We start from the raw sequence: 24452 nt of genomic DNA, 5'->3' as shown, positions 1-24452 counted from the left end.
TGTTTCATGTCATCAACTCTACACATAAGCAAACATAAAGCTACTGCTCATATATCGGCTTTCCAAGAGCATAAAGCTATCAAACCACACACGGAACCAGTCTATGAAGACAGAGTGCCAAGATCAGAGCTAAATGCTGCGCAAGGGCCCACTGAAGTCACAGCTCCGAAGCGAGAACCGTTTGTGGGTATAAAATCTTAGCGCAACCCTGCTGCCAAGACCCACTGGGGAGCAGCGACAAGCCCCATCCACTGTTACGAATGGCCCAGTGGAGTGATTTTTCTACGAGAGAAGTAGAGCCATTTCTCCAGAGAGATGGAGAAAAAGCGTGGGACAACACGATCACCCACCTAAGTTCAACCTAGATATTAAGCTAAAGGTCTCTTGAGATGTTTTAAATAGTGTCCAGAAACTCCTATCTGTGTTGCATGAGAAAGCTGACCCCTCTCACAGTTTGTAAGACTTTCCGGAGCACTGATGGAGCCATCAGCCCAGCTATGTACTGACACAGTTAAACCCCAGCCCTCCTGCAAATTTTGCCATGGATTTCAGTGGCATCCATTCAGTCCTCAGCCATCAATTAACACAGAAATTATTTGCAGCTGAGATGGCCACTGGTGTCGGCCTAAAATACTTTAAAAAAAGCCTCCAGACATCATCCACACCAGCCCGTCATAGACAGATTTATTTTGACACAAACACTTTTCTTTAGGCAGTTGATTAAGAAGCCTGGGTGAAAAGCCTGCTTATCTGTAGTCTTTTACAATATTTGCTGTAGCAAAGGAACAACATTAGGGGGTAATTCAACCTCCCTCTCCTCCTTGTAATGGCTATTGAAGGAGCCAGGGGCGACATCCTAACTTCAGTTTTACCTGAGTGCTGAAGTCAAGTGGGACGTGGGATTGGTCCTCACCTGATTTGATACACTAGCAAGATTTTTTTTTTTTTTTAAATGTGAAGACTGTATATATACCAAAACACTGTGATTTTTTTTTTTGAGATAAGGGCAATGTTCTTAATTATAAATACTGATCTGAAATACAGGATGTTTCAAAAAGTTGGACCCAATACGTTACGATTACACACAAATTTACAAATGCTTCAATGAGTTATCAAGTTTTAGTAACCTTTTTATAAAGCTTTTATGTTCCCTCCGCCTGCTGTATGGACAACATCGAGACGATAGTTGATAGCTTGTGGTTGCAGAGATACAGTGATTTCAAACTGGGTCCATCTTTTTGAAACAACACTCACTTCCATGCCTCTTTAAGGATCCCCGAGCCTCCCAGAGAAGCCAGTGAGCTCTGATGCTTTGGGACAACAGGGGCACAAGCCTCTCGTCTGGAGCTTTTTAAAAGCTGAACTGATGAATAATTTGTTTTCCAAAATACGGATGTGAAAGAGCAAAAGCAACCAAAGCATTAACATTCCTTTGCATTGACTGGCCTGTTTTAATCCCACAAGCCAATCAACAGCACTTAACTGATAGCTTTGAATCTGTAAGAAAAGGACCTTGAAAAGATCTGGTTTACAACTCTAAGCTGATGAGATACAGCAGCCAGGATCATCTTACATTATTGTGAAGTTATTTAGACAGCTAGAGCTGTTAGCCAGGCTGCAATGAGGTCGGTAATGTAGAAAGTAACATAGAAAACAGGAGTTTTCCCCACTGAGAATATGGAGTTCATGCTGTAAGTATGCAGAGCTGGGTTTAGTTCAAGAGGTGTTGCCATCATATTGGCTTTATGGTACTTGCTTTGCTTCCAAACATCACAGTGTTGGAAGTTTCTCTCTAATAGTCTAGTAGATGCCAGTCTAGCGTATTTAGGCACTTTCAGATAAATGAAATCTCACGTACGATGGGCTCCAGTGTGGAGCCACAAGTACCTCTCAGATCGGATGGTCAACAGGGTCCATCTGAGCTAAATGCCACCTGAGATGACCTCCATCCGAGCTCCTCTACAGAGACCCACGCTGGGTGGACCTTTCCCACTGATGATTTCTTTTCACTTCAATGCAGGGTGTGAAACAGCTAGGCAACAATCTAAAAGCAACAAGTAATGATAAGAACCACAAAAACCTGCGTTTGCAGACACGACTGTTTCCCAGCAGGCAGAAGCGCTCCACGTGCATTTTCTCCTGGCAAGCATCCCCTACCAAAACCAAGGCTTAAATGAACATGTGAAGCTCTGAGCATGGTATCTCCTCTCCTCTCTGACCTTTCACATTAGGCAACCCTGCTGAAAGTCTGTTCCATGCCCAGCACGTCCTGCAAAGCAAACATCAGTAATGAAGAAGGAGGGAAGGCACTGGGACAACAGGCTGCAGGAGCGCAATTGTTTTCCTTCCTCCCCAAAACTCACCTGGCTGTCAGTGCATCAATAGTGGCTACAGACAAACATGAAAAAAAAAAAAAAAAAAAAAAATCCCTTCTTTGGTTCTTCTCCCTCTTTTATTAAGGGCTCAGAAAAAATGAGCACCTTACTAAGCTTAATGAGTTACCCCGTATCAGCTGTGCCTGGGTGACAGCACCGAGGACACACACGGTCAATAGCAAACCCAAGATAAGACACATTAGCTCAGGCCTCAGTGATGGAGGTTTAAACTAATCCATTTAACTTTGAATTTGCAGTAGGTAAAGCGCATACACACAAATAATTGTTGCACCTCACCTTATGCATGTTAAGCTGTGGCCATACATCTGCTTAGTCTAAGCCGCTCGTTTCCATTTCTGGATGTGTGGTGTTGGCACGACAGGGCTGAGACTCTCTTCTGAATTCAAATTCAGCATCATGGCATGACAGGGAGGTCAAAACAAGGATTAAAAGCTCAGGCTGGTCCATAAGCACAGTACAGCCACCAGCAATGCTCATTGGGGATAGAGCATTGCAGGAACTTTCCTCAACAGTGCATTTTTCAGGGCCATATGTAATTAGATGACAAACTTAAGTCATAAGCATAAGCCAGTGAAATGACATCTACATTAGTGCCTTCCTTCTGACACAGCAAGACGTTCAAAATCGAGCATAACAAACTGGAGGGAATTCAGGTCAACAGCTCTGCAGAAGACGCTCCCAGATTTCTGCAGCTGATGATATTCAGAACTGTTGTATAAGCAAGCAGAAGTCTCCACCTGTTCATGCACAAACAAGATTAAAAAGCCCAAACAGATGGTGACTTAATCCCCAACTCCATCCCCAACTGACATTACACAAAATGAGGAACACGCCTTGCTTTAAGCTATTGCTTACACCGGAAAAAAAATCTTCAAAACTGGGTGTCTGTAAGGACAAAGTATTGCCATTCCAAAGTACTGTACTAATTTGGTGATTTCACTCTACACAGGGAGACATCCAACTTCAAACACTGATTATAGGCCCAGAGCGTCCAATGGGATCAAGAGACAACTGAACGTGCAGAGGAAAAGTAGAACCCAACGCCTCAAACAATCTGACCTGAGGAACAGAGGAGCAAACAGCTGGCCATCTCTCCCCACCTCAAGTGCTTGAGGTGGCCTCATCTGAAACTCATGGCTTATTTAACACACATTTAACCAAGGCATTCTGCCTTTGGCATGGTAACATCCACCATCCACCACCACTCCATCGCTCACCCCACCAAAGAGCATTAAAATGTAGAAAACCAGCCAAAACTCCTGCTGCTATTGAAGCAGCTTTGAAAAACATGCCTTGTGCTAATGACATTTCTTAAATGAAATGCATGAACTTGTCTCTGTTTCACAGAGGAAGCTGAAAGGAGGATTTGCTCCTGTGTGCTTATCATGTAGTAGCAGTGAATCTCCATAGTGCTCTGGCTTTGCCAAAACAAGCCAACCTCAGTGCTCAAACTGGGTTTTCTGCTGTGCAGGAGTTTCTGAGAAGGTCTCAGAGCATGCAGAAGCACATTGCTGTCTCAAATTTGAACCATCCCACCTTCCTGCACGGATTTTTATAGTTAACCTACAGCAACATGGAACTTCATCCTCCTAAATCAGTTCATTTCTATTCTAAGGGACAATTTACCAACTGAATCTGCAGCAGGAAACACAGAAGGGAGTTCTTCCTCCTCAGAAAAATACTCCGTCATCCTACATTGCCCTTCTGCCTGAAAGAAGGAAAAAACCCACACAATCAACCCAAGGTTGTTTCAGACTGATTAAAATGCACCCAGTTCAGAATTACACTTTCTTACCAATGAATAAAATTGGAAAAAATCATATGGTGTTTAACAGAACCCAAATCTTTTGGTTATTTTTTAGGAAATATAAAGCAGGGAGATGGATTTGCATCATCCTCATGGCATTCCCATTAGTAAATACAGAGCACACTTTCGTGATGCCTGCAGCAGCTGGGGCAGAGCTCACCTCATGACATCCACAGCGCCTGATGCATATGGAAAGAATCAGGTTCCTTGTAAAAATACACATTCCCCTTCCACTCTTTCAGCATAAACACCGATGGCCAGGAAGTCTTTTTGGAGTGGTGGATTGTTTCAGACCCAAGGGCCTGGTATCAGAAACATCCAGACACTGAAGTATTTTCTTGGTGCTACAGGATCTCCATACCTTTAAACCCATGGGCCTGAACATCTGACCTCCCAATTAGCACTTCATGTAGAATGGAATGTAATTTTAAAGCTAGCTTTTACATAGGGTTTGAAGTAGCTGTCATTGTTCAAATCTGGACTAAGTCAGTGCTATGTCATCTGTATTAAAGCAAATCTGAAGTAACAGTTTGACCAATTTTATTATTTTCCTGATTGTATTAATTTTACATAGTACAAAACTCTTATTTAAGCAATTTGAAAAGAAAAATATGAAGTTCCACATGAAGCCAGCACAATACATCTTGCCTAACAGGAAATACACCCTTACTAGATATTTTAAAGCTTGATGTTTTCAATAAGAGCCTAATTTGTACTCATGTTTCAGAGTTCACATGTTCATATGAAGCCTTCAGACATCTGGATTCCAGTTCAGGGTTTATTTGCATACAAAAATATATTATAATGGAAAAAGCATTAAAAGTTCTCAACTATATAAAATTACAAATATATCTTCATAAAAGCAAATTTAAATTAAAATTCAAGCTATAGTTTAAAGCAAAATACAGCTGTAACACTTAAGTTATATAATTCCATCTGCTGCAAAGTAACAAGACCGATGATGTTGCCAGTTAAATACTTGTAGGAGTTTACAAAGGTTATGTTCAGAGGGTGAATATCTTGGGGAGCAAAGTTATCAGACGAGGGCAGCAGTTCTCAGTGACTGGTGTCACTTATCCTTCAGAAGACATTCGCAGGCGAGCACAATGCCAAAGATTCATTTCACATACCTGGAAACATAAAACAAGATCATTGAGTTAGATCTATATTAAATAAGATTGCATGTTGTTGACATACCAGACACCCTATCAATGCCCAGCTTGCTAGACTGCCCAACACATCAAAATTACGCCTTTTTTTAATTAACACAAGAGCCAGAAGGTTAACATGTAAAAATTTAAAGCGATTAGTGTTCTACAAGTGCATTAGGCTTGAAAAGACATCTGTACAAAGTTCTGTGTAACTTCAAGCATATAAATACAACTCCTTAAAAATGTGATGACCAATACCTAATGGAAGTTGGACTTTTTCCTCAGAATTTCCATATATGATAGTGTATCACTGGTAAGACAAGTGATGCTGCATAAATGAGACTGCTGAAATAACTAGAGGTTTGCTTAGTTAGGAGGAAAAAAATAAAAAACCACACAAAAATAAACACTACAGCAGGTGGCAATCCCTGGCCCCACCTTCAACATGCCTTGCAAGGGGACAATGAAACCTATATACTATAGGCAGCCCCTTAAGAATGAGCTGCACAATGGCTGTGCAAGATGCAGCAATGTAAATATTTGGCAGTTTGGGGGTTTCATCATCCTAAACAAATCTTCAAACTGAGAAGTTTTTCAGAAGAGCAACCAGTCAACGAGGTTTCAGTGGTAGAGACAGAGTTAGCTCAAGCACATGTCCATGACAGAAGTCAGGAAAATAGAAATATATTTCAAGTGAGCAAAGTGAAACTGGGATTAAGATACAAGTAAGACAACAGGGAAGTAGGAAGCTCGTAAGGGCAGCTGTCTTGAGTTCAGTCCAAGGCAGATGGCCAAGGCTTCAAGAGTTACAGGGAAGGGAAAATACCTATTGAACACAAGAAACTCTCAGTTCATGGTTTACTGGTGGGGTTTTGTTCACGCTGCTATTTAGGTCTAGTCCTAGAATTTGTCACTTTGGGCTCTACAGGCTAGTTCCATACAAAAAACCCCTAGTCCATAAAAGTGCAGGAAGAAGCAGAAATAGGCAGAATATACGGTTGGGAACAGGACAGCTCTTATTAGTTTTGTTGGTTTTATTTAAAAATCATCATGAAAACCTACTACTGTACCTAGATAATGAAATTTCTAAATAATGATAGAAAAAGTGATCTAAATTGCACTCCTTGTGAAGACAAGAACGAACAGGATTTTGACATTTAATCTAAGTCAACAGATACAGATATCTGCTCCTCCATTCTTTCATAAAGTCTAGAATATAAAAATTTCTCTCCTCTATGGTTACTCCTCCCGTTACTCAGCTTTATAATGAAGAAACAAACCGCCACTTTTTGGCTGACTTTTGAGTATTTAAGAAAGTGATGTTTACTTGATCACCCTGTCAAGGAGGGGTGAACTGCAGCTGCCTCAGAGGTGGGGACAGAGGTTCATCGCAGCACAGCCTTTGTCACACTAGCCAAACTGCATGCCTTGAACATTCAGGCAAAGATCAGAATTTAGCCTATTTTACCTTCTTATCCATGTAACGATCCACAGGACTAGCAAACTAAAACAAATCCATGTTATATAGAACTATACTGCTACCTTTCCCTTTCCCCTCCTGCCATACACTGGCTTTCATCACTCTCTGACAGTACCAAGTGAGATACAGCCCACTAATAAAAATCTACTTACTTGCTAGCGTCCTGTCAAGATCAGCAATGAAGTCTTCCAGTTCTTTTGTGTCTCCAAGCTTTGCTGCAAAATAAGAGACAGTCAATACTGCTTAGACAGAACCTATTTCTTCGGCCAAAACAAACACTGGAAACACACAATCCCCCAAGTAATTTTCAGTGGTATCAAACATGCCATGGATTATTTTCAGGAAAGTTCAATAAAGGTTGCTGCAATGTCCAAATGCATTCTTAGAAAACAGAGGAGACTGAATTAAAACTCTAGGTTTTATAGCTTTCCATTTGACAGAAGCAAAGAAATCCTCTGTTTAGTTTCCTTAAAAAGCAAAGGCTGGGGAGGTGAAAAAAGCTATACGTCAACTAATATATGTCCTTGCTACTGTGCGAGGCCTCCTCATTGCATGTATTCGGGTATTGCATTCATGGCCCAAATCAAACTCCACCCAGTTAGCTCCCAGTCCTACCCAAATCTAATCACATCATCCAAATCTTAAATCATGTTGGTATCACTGGTTTACAAGGATGTCAGATCCTTTGATTTTGGTCCATACGTTAAAATTTTAGATCCAAACATCCACCTAAATTTCCACTCCTGAGAACACCACTGGTTCCATTCAATCTAGTTCTACTGAAAGTGGCTTCCTCATCTCATTTCTGTGACCTATTCCAGGCCAGTTCCAACTCTATTTCTGTCTTTTTGTCTTCTCATGAGGAAAAGCATCTTGACCTTCAGTGCAATTCCTTGTCAAGTATTTAACACCAGTTTAACTGAACTCTTTTTTGCCACTTCTTCTAACTATTTCTCATTATTTCTCCCTAGTATCATCCTAATTAGAAATAAAGCATTTAACTTGGTGGTTTTTTTGGAAGCTGGTCACTGTGGAAAAGACGTGAAAGCATGAAAAGCTCTTAAACATGCCTCTGAGAGGACTAGTTCATAGAACAGTTTGGCTTGGAAGGGACCTTCAAAGGTCATCTAGTCCAGCCCCTGCAATGAGCAGGGACATCTTCACCTAGATCAGGTTGCTCAGAGCCCCGTCCAGCCTGGCCTGGAATGTTTCCAGGGACATTGTAATGAAAGCACCATATAGTACATATGTATGACTGTTCATTTACTGATATGTCTACTCCAGAGTTAATCTAAGTAAACCTGAATGAAACAAGGTCCTGAGAAGCCACTTTGAAACAAAGCTACGAAGGAGAAAGGAATTGCTAATATATGGGTTGTACCATCAGTGCAAGGTCTATATGGATCTGAGTAACTGCGTTAACTTGAACGGCAGCATACAGCCTCAGACAAGTCACCTACTGCATCCCTGCATCAAGGCTACATATTTATGTATATAGACAGGACACTTAAGTTCCTCAGTTGCTTCAGTAAGAAGTAATGTAAGTTAATTCTGAAGTGAAGCATTCTGTAAGGAGAACCACAATTCCTGATGAACCAAAGGACTCTACTACAGTTTGGTGTTTCAAAATCAAAAGAATTGCTGGGTCACCTGTGAAGAAGTGTGGATGCAGTGTGCTATTGCTGTTTGTGATCAACACAATAATACTTGCACCCGTAGTGTGCTCAACAGTAATCCTTAGTTTTGTTGTCGTTTTTAAAAAAAAGTCAATGCATGCATGTGAATCCTGGCTCACAGAAAGAAGCCCGTATAGTTGAGATTTAGGAAGAAATGCCAGCAGTTAAAATTAAGTTTACCTTTACATGGAGTTACTGATGGAGATGGCAAGCTTGGAGTAGATGCACTTGGAGAGTTTAGCTTTTCATCACTGAAGCTGAAACTATTTCTGTAGAGTGAACCTGCACCTGTAAAAAAAAAGTTACATTTTAAAGTAAAATCAACACCTTCTGCAATTTTGCGAAATGAATTAAAAAGAGATAAATGGGACATTTCCTATACAGGCTTTAGCATCTGTAGAACTCAAATTTACAGACTTTAAAGCCAGAGGGACGAATATACCATCTATTGTGTGGAGGCTGTTGTTCCCACACCTACTGTTAAAAGCAAGCAGTCCTAGGCCAAATCCTCATCCTCCAGTAAGGAAAGCGTCAGCTTTGCCTGCAGTCAGCATCATTTGGAAAATATTACAGGAGTGGCAATTATTTCACATCCACTTAGTTAGGCCTGGTATGACCTGACCGATTTACAATATTCTTGGAAATTCTGGTTACCTGAATTTTTCAAAAGCTATTAAAAAAGCTGAATAAAGAGTTCCAGGACAAGGACAGTCCCTCAGAACGGAAAATATATTCAGCCTTGTCCTCATCTCTGAAGCAAACACACCAATTTCTCTATAATCTGATGCTTTAGGTCTTGTGTTCCAGATAAATTGTGTAGCATCTTCTAATTTGCTTTTATTCTGTAATTCTCTGGAGTCAAAGCAGCAGTAAGTCTGTACACAAGATGTTCTGCAATCTTATTTCACGTCATCTTTTAAAGAAAGCTTTATATGCCATAGCAAAGGTTCCAATACGACTCTGATGTTCTTGGATTTTAGACAAGATATTCAGCTTCAAAAGCATCAAATTATCTTTATCTTGCCTCTTTTCATAAAGAGTTCCAGGACACACAGGGTGCACCAAGTATTAGTCACGGCTCCACTGGAAGGAGGAATTGTCATTGTGTCAGAGACACCAAAACTGCTGGTTCCTGTAGTTTTGAACCAGTGACCTGAAAACTGTAGTTCTACAAAAAGAAACCATTGTCATATGAATACAGCAACGGTCTCCATTTATTTGGCACATTTGGCTACTACCACTTGCCATTGAGACCAGCAATTTCGCCCACCTGCAGCACATGTAGCATTTGTCTTTGGAGCCCCAGCCTAGGAGCTGGTTGCACTGCAGCATTAAGCCCATCCAAGTCTGAATTGCCACATTTCCTTGGACACCTGTCCCATTTGCTGTGCCAGGAGATGACTCTCTTCGGTGGTCTCACTGAATTAGCAAAAGGGACAGGACTACAGCTCACCTTGCCAAGATCTGCACATCTACACCTTCATAGAATCACGGAATAGTTGGGTTGGGACCTTCGAAGGTCACCTAGTCCACCTGCAATGAGCAGGGACATCTTCAACTAGATCAGGTTGCTCAGAACCCCATCCAGCCTGGCCTAGAATGTCTCCAGGGATGGGGCATCTACCACCTCTCTGGGCAACCTGGGTCAGAGTTTCAGCACCCTCATTGTAAAAAATTTCTTCCTCATGTCTAACCTGATTCTCCCTCTTCTAGTCTAAAACCATTACTCCTTGTCCTATCACTACATGCTCTTCTAAAAAGTCTGTCCCCATCTTTCTTACAGGCCACTTCTAAGTACTGAAAGGCTGCAATAAGGTCTCTCTAGAGCCTTCTGTTCTCCAGGAACACCACCATGCAACATCACTGACCACCACCACAACATCTGCAGATATCAAACACAGAGATCATTCCCCAGCTGACCACTCCTCCATCGTTAAATTCCCCTCTCTTTGGGAGGATGAGCATGTGTCCATACCCCGTATCTCCTCCAGCCTGCAGTCCTTACCAGCAAAAACCCACCTTCCACAGGAGTAGATGGGTACAGCAACAAATCAGACTAGACAGGACAACTGCATCTACTAAGCCTGCCAGATGTTTCCTCAGCTGTAGGCTGATTGTTTCCAAATGTGAGCGATGATGTGAGTGACACCTATTACCTGGGACTACGGCTACGGCTTCCCCAGATCAGCCAGCACTTGGTGTTTCTCATTTAGAAAGAGGTAATGCTGCTTCATGCTAGCTTTTTGTTGTAATTTCTTTATCTTCACGCTTAAGCGCCTGTTCCCCTCTCTAAACCTGAGCAGACCAAAACCAATCTACTTGAAACTTCATATTTAAGAAAGATTTGATGAATACAATGCAGAATGGAGATAATTTTAAATAGGAAAATGAAAAAATAAGCTATTTTAAAAGTAGCTACTAAAACAAAAAAACACTAAGGGAGGAGAAATCTGACACTGCTCTGCAATGATGTGTCACCAGGGTTGTACTATAAAATATGAACCCTGTACATTAATGGTCTGCAAATTACAGTTAAAGGTATGACAAATTCCCTCCTGAAATCAGCTTACAGACCAACTTTCAACTAAAAACCACATTTCTTTTCAACCAAGATGCAAACCCTAGAGACCAAGAAACTTCAAATGGAAAATTCTAGCTGTTCAGAACAAAACCCTTTGTATCTCAAAAAAGCCAAATAACTCTTAACACCTCACACAAAGAGTCCTGTAGCCAAGAGTACAACTCACTGAAACACTGACAGAACAGACCAAAGATATAACACTGTCCAGACAATGTATTTGAGAAGAGCAGAACAAAAACTTTTAAATCATTTCATATTTTAAGGGTTTTAGAGCTAGTCGAATTAATAAAAAATAATCCAGAGAACAGTTGCAAAACTGAATGTACTTCTTACATGGAGTCTATGCTACTAGTATCCAGACACCAAATTCAGGGATGCTGGGAACTTATATCACAAACCAATCCTTCTCAGACACCAAAGCCAAAGCTCCAGTTGCTCTTACATATGGCTGGAATAAAATGTTCTTTTTTGTGAACGCTTGTGAGGGCAACTCAAATTACAAAAGCTTTAACAAGGCATTTAAAATTGGGCACCAACTAGTCACACAATTCTTTTTATTTATATCCATGTGCATATCTGAGCTAGCAGTCACCTTTGATTCTTTTTGTGGTTTTCTCTCCATACTCCATCCATAAGCAGCTGGAAGTACTGACTGCTCACCTTGCAATGCACTGGAACCAGAAAATGTTATTTCATACTGGCTTCCACAAACCTTGTGCTGGGAAATATTTACAACTGGGCAAAGAGAAAATAAAGGCAGAAGTGTTGCTTTAAATATCCGAATGTTTTTCTTCTAGGTTCAAAAGGTGAAATGTTTTCACAAAACAGTGCTATCTTCTGATGGGTTGTAATATTAATAGTTTCAATAAGATGTCAACATTTAGCTTTCTTAAAAAGTGAAAATACACTTTAGCTACTGGCTGTGGTGCACATGTGCCACAAAGCAGCAGAAATCCTGGTGACAGAAGGAGGAATGCATTGACTCCACTATCACAGTCATTATAACTATTGGAAAAAAAACCCAAACAAACAACAACAAAAACAAAAAAGAAACAAAAACCAAAACGACCTGTTAAAAAAATACTTGTGATAACCATCACACACAAATATCTGCTCTGGCAAAGTGTGGCTGTAGGGCAGAAAGCTCTGGGAAAAGGACACTTCAGTCCTCGCTCTCTACCAGCTGCCACAGCCAAGATTTTCTCATTCACCTCCCATAATGGCCCTTGCAAGATTTCCGCTGCCACACAAACAACGTCCCCTGCAACCCAAAAAACCAGAGCCTGATGCCAAGAACCCTCATCCTTGCTGTCTCTCCCCATCCAGCCCCTTCCCTCCCACTGCAATGCCAAGTTCATCTGTCATTCATGGCTTATTTTTCAGTTTGCATTTTGATTCCAATGACCATACAGATACATAAACTATGCCCCTTTGTTTAAAAACAAACACCACAACACTCAAACTGCCTCTTTAGAAAAAGGCCTTAAAATCTGAGAGTGAAGCTACTGAGTTGATTTACATGAGTAAAACTAAGCCAATAGCTGCAAAATTAGAGGGCTGGAATAAATATGGGTGTATTTTACTTTGGCAAAGTAATCTGTAGTTAGTATTGACCTTTGCTTGTTCCAGTGTATAGGTAAACCACAAAGAGAAAACATAGCAATACCATGTAAATATAGAATGTCCCAATGAAATGAGCAATTGAAAGGTTCTGGGCAGTAATTAAGTGAAGGAGGAAAACCTCAAACTTTTAATTTTAAAACAGACAACAGAAGAGTTCAGCTGCGTTCTTTAATATCACACTCTTTCTAGTACCATAGTTCAGGATACATTTTTAAAGAGCACTGGAGTTGGTAAAATTTTTACTGCAGTTTTCAGTGGGGAAAATTTTAGGGGGGGCGGGGGGGGAAATCACATCCCTGAAGTTTTAGAGAAGAACTTTAAAATTCCTCTTAAGTCTCTTTCTACAAGCCATGAATTTACTGTAAAACAATAGTTCAGCATTTAATGAACACACTGCACAACTCATTCCTAGTCAGAACATAGCCTGCTAGCTAAAAAAATGATAGGAGCAGGAACTGTTAATGCCACCAGCAGAAGTGAGAAGCACTCATGATGCAAAGAGCTTGTTTGACAATATATATGTTGCAGCCCTCAGGGATAGTGTTTATTTTGATCATAATCACAGTCACACTTGGCAGCATTGTTTATTTTTTGTGGGATTTTTGCCTAGCTAAAAAACACCTGTTCCAACACAGACACACACACAAAAAAAAAATATCACACCTTTTCATTATCGACACTTCTAGGCTTCATGATTTTAAAATATTTCAAATCACAGTTACAAGGAAGTGATCTAGGAAGCCTGAAATTCAGACCTCCAAGTGGTGCCTTCTCATTATATAACATAATGAGAAGCTTAGTAATATAAAGCTTACCTTTCTGCTCCTCCACCATGCTTACCACCTGTGTGGCAGCATTTCTGACTCAAATCTTGCCCTTTATTAATGCTTCGTTTTCAAGTGTAAGAGAAACAGGTATGCTAGCAAGGTACAAACAGGAAATCTTACCAAAAAGCATATTTCTCATTAAATTGAAATACCTGCAGAGAAGCCTATGCACCAGAAACTTCTGGGTTTTCTTCCCCTTGAACCTATCAGTAATTTAATAAAACATTATTTCTCAGATGGTTTAATAAAAGGTTATTTCTCCAGGAGAGTCTTGCTCCATTTTTTCATTATAAATATTGTTTTGCCTTCTTGTTAGAGACAGGCCATTAGAAGTTCGCAGAAACAATCTACCTCCTTAAAATGTTCCCCTCCTCATCACGTAAGGCTGGGATTTGCTGCCAAGACCAAAGGCTCATCTACTCCATATTCCATCTCTCACAGCAGGTGCCCTACAGAAGAGATAAAGAGCGGTATAGCCACACACTGATAGTTTCAGGACAAGCTCTACCAAGTTGTGGCAATGGCCAGATTATTTCTTTTCTAAGAGAGCAGCGGTCCTCAGTGGCCCCATCTCTCCCACTATGATTTTATCTAGGGGTTTTTTTTTTTAAGTGTGTAAAATTTTAACATCCATGACACCTTAATGCAATACATTTTACAGTTTACACTATGAAAAGAAATAGCTCCTCATATTTCCTCAAAACATGCTGGTTTAATTTGATTTCCTCATACTGGGTGAGGTAGCAGTCAGTTTCCTAAGGTTACTTAAGATCTTCTGGAAGACTGGCTTGTCCCCACCCAAGACATCTCTCTCCTCTCCAGCCTGACAGTCCCAGCCTATTTAATAATTTGGAAACTATTTTATGTCTTCAATTATTTCTGTCGCCTTTTTCTGTACCTCCTCTACAGCCACATCTTGCAAGATTGCAAAACATAAACAGGCTTTTCAGGATGAGTGCTGCAGTACTAACTGGATGAGGCTTCATCTCTAGATAGTGTAGGCATTAGCACAAGCACACGGAGATGGCCATGGCACGTAAGCACAACTGCTTGCACTAGACCAGTCTTTGGGTGCTCACGAATATTGTTCAATTCCTTAGTAAAGCTGCACCTGCTTGATTCTGAAATTATAAAATTAAGAGCTCTAGATGCATTTACATATTCTTAAAAATACTGCAGGCTGTATGAGTGCAAGAACTGAAGTGATGCATTTATTTCGCAATGCTTTTAACAGAGAGACTGGAAGCAGAACCTTCCCTTCACGACCTCCGATAAAGTCCAACTTTCTATTCATTACCCTAAGCCTAAACCTGGCAGACTGTCCTGACATTGCCATATACTGTACTAGCACAGTACGCTGAGAGGACATACAATTTACACAGGCAAGCCTGCACTCCTCTTTGTGATCTTATTTCCAACACACAAGAAGCAAATTATATCTGTAGGAGTCTGTCAGCATCGCTGCAACCACACTACTGGCTTTTGCCAGCACAGCACTAACGCAAATCCTTTTTTATCACAACCAACATATGCTGTAAACAGCAAAGAGTTATAAGGTATCCCTCAATTTATAAGTTTCAGCATGATTAATAAGCTAAAGTAGGAAGCTGATATACTTCAATTTGGTTAAATACATCAAGTTGAAACATAAATTGGTACTCAGAGTCCAGCAACTCAAGAATGTCTGTTGGAGTAACTCACCAGTTGAATCATTTCCAGCAGTGACCCCATCAGCTGCTGTGGTTAATGTAATACTTGTGGGCCAAGAACTAACATCATTATCAAAATCTGCACAGGCGAGCATCTCTGTTACTGTAAGGTCTAGAGTCCACTGTGTTTTGTACAATACTTAACCATGGCCAAGACAGACCTTGTCCAAAGATCGTTTAGTCAAATAACAGGACAAGATGTGAAAAAAGCAAGTACTTATCACGGCCATTTTCCACAGTAGTGTCTTCCAACTCTTATTTTTTTTCTTAAAAGCCTGCAATATGTAATATAAGAATTTCAGTTAGTACTTTCAGAGCTAGGGCCCTCAAGGAGATTTTAAAGTTCAAAGCAATTCTCTAGGATTAACTATATTGATAAAAATCTTCTGTAAATGCTTCCATTAAATTGCATGGGCTCATCTTCATGGCAGAAGCCCCAGGAAAGGAGAGGCTTTCCTCACCCTGCTACAGAACAGTTCCAAGTAGAACCACTAGATACTGATTCCTGGCTTCCCATAAAGTTGAATCTAAGACTGATGCAGGAGCCCCAAAACAAACAGATGCAACAGCTTAAAACGTGACCTCCCTACCCTGGACTCAAAACGTATCACTGCAGGAGTGGCCAAAAGACACACAGACCTAACCCTGAGCCACACCACGTCAGTTAGGAGGATTAGATTAACCTATGAACAAGAAGAGAGAGCACTAAGACAGTCTGAAGTGTTCTGTACATAAATGACAGAGAGTACTTGGAATAGTCTTGGCACTGGATAACAAGATTTTGCAAAGACATAAAGAGCCTTCGTGAACAAGAGGATCATTCAAACTACCTGCAGATAACACTGTTGGAATTTCTTTTCCGTTGCTACAGATTCATGTTGTCAGAACCTGCTCTTTCAGTGCAGTTTCTCCTTGATGCCAGTCATGTTTAACCTCAGCATTACCATGGGAAAAGCAAGGTCACGAATTCAGCACTACATTTGCACCAAATGATAGAGACCAAAGGAAACATGAACCTAGGGGGAGAAAACTTGAGCCTGAACAGAAAGAGCCTGGGTAAGTATTCTATTCTTAAAATAGATGTAGGGAGTGCAGCTGTATTACATCAGACACTGAAGCCTGTTTCATAAAAGGAGCTCTTTATAAATCTGCAACTCCTCTCTAATCCTACTACGACTTCAAAATAAGAATACGTCCAAACTGAATGATACCTTTAGGAATACAAGTTTTACTGGGCCTGTTCAGAGAAATGAGGGGAGACAGCTAATTTTCTGTTTCCCCTCCCTTAGACATATCCTCACATACTTGACATCACTGATGCCAACAGGTCACTTTTAGTGCACCTCCTAGTCCAGTACACACCAGTTTCCAGAAGACAGTGACTTCTGACTTCTCCAGAGCCACTTTTCAGATGATGCATCACCAAGAGAGGAACCCCAGCACAGGATGGGATTTGGGAGCTTCACAACTTGCTCATACAAGATCCTTGAGGACTTTGTATACAGCCAAACCCTGTCTAGCCTGCTATCCCATTTTTGTCTTCAGCCTCAATCAGTGCAGATTTCTGACACAGATTTTTATATCCCAGATCTTCCTGAAGATCCGGTCTGCCAATTTGCACAACCATGCTGCTTCTCACCAGGCCTCCTGCCCTGTTGGAGAACACAATCTTCCTCAAAAAGCCCTTCCTAAACCAGCTATTTTAAGCCCCGTTCAATATTTTAGTTTTCTGAACCACAGCAGATATGCTAAGCAACTACAGATGTCTTTATCCATGCAAGAATAAGTTGTTGATACTGGTTTTGTTTTGGTTTTGTTTTGGGTTTTTTTAGTTGGGTGTTTTTTGTGTGGTTTGTTGGGTTTTTTTGGTTGGTTAGTTTTGTTTTGTTTTTCTTGTTTTCTCACCAGTAGATTATTTTACTAGATAATCTTCACTCTATCAGTTCAAGTGTCTCGTTTATGGTAAAAGCATGTGAGAGGTTAATATATTACAATACTGAAGACTGCACAAGAAATAGTAACACTAGGGTTCTATTGCTGTAGTTCATAATAGACTGAGATTTACAACACAGCTCACATATTTCATCAGCTTGACCCAGTAAAGGCAGACCTCACCTTACACACCCTCAGCCATACAAAAGTCTAGTGTCCAGCCTAAATCAGCCAGGCTTTTCTAAACCCCCCTCAAAGGGAAAGAGATACTTGCAAGTAGTTCATCCACTACATTGTGAAACAAGAGCAGCATCTGGATCCACATACCTCCAACAACTACAGGAAAAAAAAAAAAGGCACTTCCAATCATGGTACTCAAGTTCAGGGCAGGTAAAACGTTACCTCTCAATGAAATGAAATAAATCCTACCCATGATGATGAACCAAAGGGCTCTGATAATATGGAGATGCTACACTCTCACAGCCTAAGCACTAGGAAGATTATATTAAAGTTTTAGCACTAAGTCAACAGAACTGCGTGGTAAATTGCTGAACTGATGCACAACAGAAATGAAAGGAACAATTTTATGCTAAGTAGCTGAAAAAACAGATAAGCTTCTTAGAACTGCCTGTACAGTTTAGGAACTAAAAAAACCTGGATATGGCTTGTTTTTACCAGAACTTACTTCTGGCAAAGTAGTCCTTGAGCCTACTTCTCCTGAGGAGAACAGCAGTTTCCAGCCTCACCATCTGGAAGAGCAAAGATGTTTTCTCTCCCTGACCAGCAAAACAATAAGAGGGCTAACACTTTTTTCCAAGTTAACCAGAAAAAAACTTCGTTCCAATTGTATATTTTCTTGCTCAGAGTAGATCATGAATCAGTACCTGCTTCCCAGCCTTCTTGTGCTATGTCCTGCATGCACCGTTTCTACGGGTCCAGTATATTTGGGTGCAAACTTAAAATTACCACCTCCGAAACACTGACAACACTAAACCACAAACCTGGATAAGTTTCAGTCTCTTCTGGAAAGCATGCTTCAGTGCAATGTCTTTCAACTGATACTTCAGCTACCGACATACAACTGACAGTCCCTGTTAACCTAAGAGACTTTAAAAAAAAAGAAATAATATTTCCAAGACGCCGGGATGCCTCAGTGTCTCAGTACCCGGTTCTTGTCAGAGTTCCCCCAGCTCGACCTTTTTCTCCAGCGAATTTTTTTGCTCTTATCAGCTCTGGAGGCGACCTTGCCGTGGCTTCGCTCCAGCGCCTCCTCTGCCACTCGACACAGAATCACACACACAGAATCACAGAATGTCAGGGATTGGAAGGGACCTCAAAAGATCACCTAGTCCAGTGTCCACGCCGGAGCAGGAACACCCAGATGAGGTTACACAGAAGGCATCCAGGCGGGTTTTGAATGTCTCCAGAGAAGGAGACTCCACAACCTCCCTGGGCAGCCTGTTCCAGTGCTCCGGCACCCTCACCGTGGAGAAGTTTCTTCTCAAATTTAAGTGGAACCTCCTGTGTCCCAGTTTGTACCCACTGCCCCTTGTCCTGTCATTGGTTGTCACTGAGAAGAGCCTGGCTCCATCCTCGTGACACTCACCCTTTACATATTTATAAACATTAATGAGGTCACCCCTCAGTCTCCTCTTCTCCAAGCTAAAGAGACCCAGAGCAAACGAGCGTGGCCGGACTGCGCATCCTTGCGGCTTCTAACCCAAAAAGCAAATTAGGTAAATTAAAAAGAAAAAAAAAAAGTCGGGTGCTAGTTTTGGGATGCCTGCTCCTCTCAAGGACGGGGACGCGATGCTTTAACACCCGCTTTTGATTCCCCCCACACACACACAGGGCCGGGGCACGGCCGGACACTCACTCTCGGAGTCGCTGAGGCCGCTGCCGTCGCTGCCGCTGCTCCGCCGCTTCATGCGCTCCAGGTGCTCGCCGTAGAAGAAGCGGCGCCGGCCGGCGGGGCAGGAGAACTCCGCCAGCACCGCGTCGAACTCCCCCAGCGCCTCCGCCAGGCCCCCGCCGCCGTCCTCCCCCAGCGCCTGACCCGCCGGCCGCTGCCCCTGAGGCGGTTTCATGGCGCCCCGCCGCCGGCCCTGCCTCCCGCCGCCAGCACGGGCAGCGCGGCCCCGCCGCCGCCGCCGCCGCCTCTTATAGCCCGGCCCGGCCGCGGCTGCGGCGCAGGGGGCGGGAGGGGGAGGTGGCACCGCGGCCCGGCCCTGCCTGCCTGCCGCGGGGGGCCGGCCGGGCGCTGCAGGTGCGCCGGGCCGGGCCGGGGGGTCGTGCCAGGGGCTGCGGGGCGCCTGGGTGCTCGGCTTTGCAGAGAACGCGGGTCCCTCCGGCAGCTCAGCGCTGCTGCGGGTGCGAAGTGTCGCCTCGTCCCTTGTCCTCCGATCGTCACCCCCGGCAGCGCGATCGTGTCCTCTCCCGGCGGATCTCGGCCCGCTTACCCCAGCTGTTGGCGGTTGAGGAGGGCGTGGGGGGCACAACGAGCAGCAGGGCCAGCAGCGAGGAGGGACTCCGGCAAAAACCCGGGGCTGGCCATCCTTGCCCAGCCCCACCAAGGGGCAGCAGCCGCCGTGCGGCACTGGGACAGCTCTGGCGGTGGCGGCCGGGAGCCCCTTCCCCGTCACCCACCGCCCCGCGTCTGCCTGTGGGCATCGCCCAGCTGCAGCCCCCCGTGAGCTGCGAACTCGGCCTCTGGTTACACAGCACACGAGCAGGTGACAGGGGGTGACACGGGGAACTGCTCAAGCAGGCGGAGCTGCAGCCCCAGCTGTGTCCGCCAGAGCGTTCTCCAGTGGAGAGGCCTGCTTGTTCTTAGGAGAAAGGTAATAGCACTGGTCAGCCTCACCTCCATCCCTGGGAAAGTGATGGAACACCTTATCCTTGGTGCCATCTTAAGACATATCAAGGATAAGAGGGTCATCAGGGACAGTCAGCATGGCTTCACCAAGGGGAAGTCGTGCTTGACCAACCTCGTAGCCTTTTATGAAGATGTAACAAGGTGGATTGACGATGGCAGAGCGGTGGATGTGGTCTACCTTGACTTCAGCAAAGCATTTGACACTGTCTCCCACAGCATCCTCACAGCTAAACTGAAGAAGTGTGGACTGGATGATCGGGTAGTGAGGTGGACTGTGAACTGGCTGAAGGAGAGAAGCCAGAGAGTGGTGGTCAATGGGGCGGAGTCTGGTTGGAGGCCTGTATCTAGTGGAGTGCCTCAGGGGTCAGTTCTGGGGCCAGTACTATTCAATATATTCATCAATGACTTGGATGAGGGAATAGAGTGCACTGTCAGCAAGTTTGCTGATGACACCAAGCTGGGAGGAGTGGCTGACACGCCAGAGGGCTGTGCTGCCATCCAGCGAGATCTGGACAGGCTAGAGAGTTGGGCGGGGAAAAATTTAATGAAATATAACGAGGGAAAAGGTAGAGTCTTGCAGCTGGGCAGGAACAACCCCAGGTTCCAGTATAGGTTGGGGAATGGCCTATTAGAGAGCAGTGTAGGGGAAAGGGACCTGGGGGTCCTGGTGGACAGCAGGGTGACCATGAGCCAGCACTGGGCCCTTGTGGCCAAGAAGGCCAATGGCATCCTGGGGTGTATTAGAAGGGGGGTGGTTAGTAGGTCGAGAGAGGTTCTCCTTCCCCTCTACTCTGCCCTGGTGAGACCTCATCTGGAATATTGTGTCCAGTTCTGGGCCCCTCAGTTCAAGAAGGACAGGGAACTGCTGGAGAGAGTCCAGCGCAGGGCAACAAAGATGATGAAGGGAGTGGAGCATCTCCCTTATGAGGAAAGGCTGAGGGAGCTGGGTCTCTTTAGCTTGGAGAAGAGGAGACTGAGGGGTGACCTCATTAATGTTTATAAATATATAAAGGGTGGGTGTCATAAGGATGGAGCCAGGCTCTTCTCCGTGACAACCAACAGTAAGACAAGGGGTAATGGGTTCAAGCTGGAACACAAGAGGTTCCACTTAAATGTGAGAAGAAACTTCTTCTCAGTGAGGGTGACGGAACACTGGAACAGGCTGCCCAGGGAGATTGTGGAGTCTCCTTCTCTGGAGACATTCAAAACCCACCTGGACGCCTTCTGTGTAACCTCATCTGGGTGTTCCTACCCTGGCAGGGAGATTGGACTAGATGATCTTTTGAGGTCCCTTCCAATCCCTAACATTCTGTGATTCTGTGATTCTGTGATTGTCCTGAAGTCAGCTTAACCTGGTGTTTATACATGCTGCAGCTGCCAAATATTGCTCTCGCGCTGCCTCTTGCTGATTTTAAATAAAAGCTGTCTGAGCAGCTAAAATACCGGTTCTGTTAAATACCCATTGGGGAAGACTCTGTCACATTTAGTGACGGCCAGTAATACTGAAAACAGGCATCAGGTGCTACTCTGTGCATATGCGTCAGGAGCTATGATTGTGTTGTGCGTATCTAGAATTAAAATAGAAGAGTCGAGGACAGGGAGAGGGAAGAACAAAACCTCTCTGAAACTTCTTGACATTTTCAGACACGTTGTCATTGCTCCTGCAAGATGTAGGATGAGAAAAACAATATTCTAGACAATAAACTATCTGTATCTAACATATTTGTTCACCTCTCCTTACCGGCTGATACAGAGGCATTTATTTATTTTTGCAGTGGATCAAAAGATGTTCTCATGGTGAGGTTCAATCGTTATTTATTCTGTGGCTTCCTCCTTTCTTGTGGTCTTCCTCTGTTTTTCCCTCTGCTAACAGAAGTGGCTACAAACAATCCTTTTCGAAGACAGCAGTGACATAGATGGAAAGCGAGGTTAAAAAGCAGGGGACAAGAAGATATGAGGGTGTGACGTCAAGAGCATGGGCAGGATGAACGACAATAGGCACAAGGCAGAAAGGAAAGCTGTCGAGTACGTGACTGGGTAGAACTCCCAGCCCGAAAAGATGAGGACCTGGCCCCGCAGCTGACATCAACTCTCTTTTGCCCAAGCACCTACACGTATGATTGACCCGACTGTCCACACACATCCCCATCACACACTGGTTATTTAGTCCCACGCTTGTTTGTACAGCGACAGGTGACTTAGAGGTGAGAGTTGCTTTAGATCAGGCTTAAATCTGTCTGGTTTGTGAGGAACGCAGGCAAAATAACTAAAGCCTAAAAGTCCTCCTGTGCCTTCTCTATTATTTTTCCTGAAGATGGTCAAGTAATCTCACAGCTGTCTGGGAGGGGGGTCACATCGTCACGAAGAAAGAGCAGATACGTAGCACGTGGAGCTGTACGGTAAGGCTGGAGTTGTTCAGGGGCCTTGCTGCCAGAAAACAGGGAATGTCCTGTCCTGCTTCTTCCTTCTCGTACTCCTGACACAGACCTCCTGCACGACTCTTGGAACAGATGTGTCTCATCTTCTACTGAGCCAATTCAATGCATTGGAACAGTAGAAAGCTAATCCAGCGACCAAGTGAGTAGTTTTCTATTGGAGTGAGTTGAATGGACGCAGCTCAGGTAGGTAGAGGTCCAGAGCTGATGAAAGGAGAGAGCAAATGGGGATGTGGGCAGGGGAAGAGAACAACTGCTTCCCTGTAGTGACACAAGAGTTTATCCCTGCCCTTCTCTTTAAATTATTATTTTACACTCGAATTTACCATTTTCAGAAACATTCCTAGGCACACTGACAAAATCATAGAATCATAGAATGTCCTGAGTTGGAAGGGATCCACAAGGATCATTGAGTCCAACTCCTGTCCCTGTACAGGACAACCCCACAGTTCACACCATGTGTCTGAAGGATGATTCCAAGAACTTCCCTTCTTTACAGCCGTGTGTTTTGGAATCTTCTTTTAACAAATCTGGGCTTAACAATCCTTGGTCATGTTTACTGCTCTCTTAACATTTTTTCCAGTAAATACTCGTGTTTTCTACTGCAGCTCCTCCTTTCTCCCCATCAGCCTGTGATTCCATGAATGCAGCTGAGGTTCAGCTGGTGAACTTTAATCTTCTGCATAAACCATTAGTTCATACATGAGGTAATAAAGATTGGGTTCTATGCCTGTTGGTTCTTTGTTATAAACCCTAGAGCCATGCATCTCCATAAATACTCTTGAAGGTCCCAACATGCTCCCACTGCATTAGATGGCATTTTTGCCATCAATGCCAGCAGGATCAACCCACATCTGGCAAAATTATGAAGTCACTTGTAATCACAGTGCCCTGAAACACGGCACACTGATGCGTCAGGCTACTCTTGTTTATCGATGGAAACATCCAGTGCAACTTGTAATGTAAACCTCAGCTACCGAATCCCTCCCTTCTTCTAGGCAGCCGTCCAAGGTGTATTTAAAGTGAATTTCTGCTTGACCGTTCGACACAGTGTCTCCAGATCCTCCTCAGCTGGTGATGCAATGTTTACGGTGGTTTTCTACTGCATTTTTAACCTCACAAACTTGTTAGCCACAGAGCTATTTAAACCAACAAATCCTGCCTGTAAATATGCTTCAGGAAAAGACACAACATTAGCAGGTAGTCTGATATTAGCCAAGTTGCAAAGCTCACTAGGTACTACTTTTCTAAGTGAAACATGGAGTAATTTGGGACACAAAACCCTGTGTTGCTACACCAAAGAGAATCCTAGGAGTGGTTTACACAGGCATTGGTGCTGCAAGCTGACTAATGTAGTGGTTTTCAAATCATGGCCCAGAGATGACTACAGATCCGTGAACAACTTCTGAGGCATTCATGTAAAACAGGAAAAAAAAAAAAAAAGGCAAATGTACTGGAAATAGGTTAAAATTCACAGTACATACGCAGCCCCATGTGCACATATGCAGAAATCGGAGCTGCAGAAGGGGGGAATTTGCAAGTCAGAAATAGCTGAAGAGTTCTGCTCTAATCAATCATTTATTTTCACCACTTCAAAGATCAAGAGTACCCCAAAATATCAGTCCTGTTGAGTAATCACCATGTTCCCACAGTTAAAAGCAGACGTTTTGTGAAATCTCATGCTGTCTGCTCACCGGAATTGGTGCCAGACAAAATCTAGCGTGATAGATCCCTGCCCATGGAAGCAGCTCGGAGCTTTGAACATACAATTTCCAGTCGTCTTCTAATATTTTTCAGTCTGCGAAAATAATAATTATTCACGGAAGTAGCAGGACCAATTGGCTAAAGTAGATGCTTCATTTAAAACCCAGGAACGATAAATATAAGCCCGTCATCACCGAACTTCCAGCTGAAGGAAAGCAAGGGAAACCAACATTTAGACAAGGGTGGAGAAAAAAAG

The 24452-nt window shown here is 43.3% G+C and overlaps 1 protein-coding gene across 1 annotated transcript; it reads right to left on the bottom strand.

Annotated features, from left to right (window-relative positions):
- Positions 1-677: 677 nt before the first annotated feature.
- Positions 678-19304, bottom strand: RGCC (regulator of cell cycle). Its single transcript, XM_065641167.1, has 4 exons — positions 19059-19304; positions 8691-8798; positions 6987-7049; positions 678-5333 (listed from the first exon to the last, which is right to left on the bottom strand). The coding sequence occupies exons 1-4, from the start codon at positions 19267-19269 to the stop codon at positions 5326-5328; spliced, it is 390 nt and encodes a 129-aa protein (XP_065497239.1). The 5' UTR covers positions 19270-19304; the 3' UTR covers positions 678-5325.
- Between the last annotated feature and the right edge of the window lie 5148 nt (positions 19305-24452).

The sequence above is a fragment of the Caloenas nicobarica genome, chromosome 1 (genome assembly GCF_036013445.1).
Source record: "Caloenas nicobarica isolate bCalNic1 chromosome 1, bCalNic1.hap1, whole genome shotgun sequence".
Lineage (NCBI taxonomy): Eukaryota > Metazoa > Chordata > Aves > Columbiformes > Columbidae > Caloenas > Caloenas nicobarica.
This window is presented reverse-complemented; position numbering and strand designations above follow the sequence as displayed.

Bases quoted from the DNA above. Each gene is read 5' to 3' on its own strand.
- RGCC (XM_065641167.1), bottom strand. From the start codon at position 19,269: ATGAAACCGCCTCAGGGGCAGCGGCCGGCGGGTCAGGCGCTGGGGGAG. The intron at 8,799-19,058 runs GTGAGTGTCCGG...TTTTTTTTACAG, and splicing joins CGGCCTCAGCGACTCCGAGA to GTGCAGGTTCACTCTACAGA. The intron at 7,050-8,690 runs GTAAACTTAATT...CTTATTTTGCAG, and splicing joins ATCAGTAACTCCATGTAAAG to CAAAGCTTGGAGACACAAAA.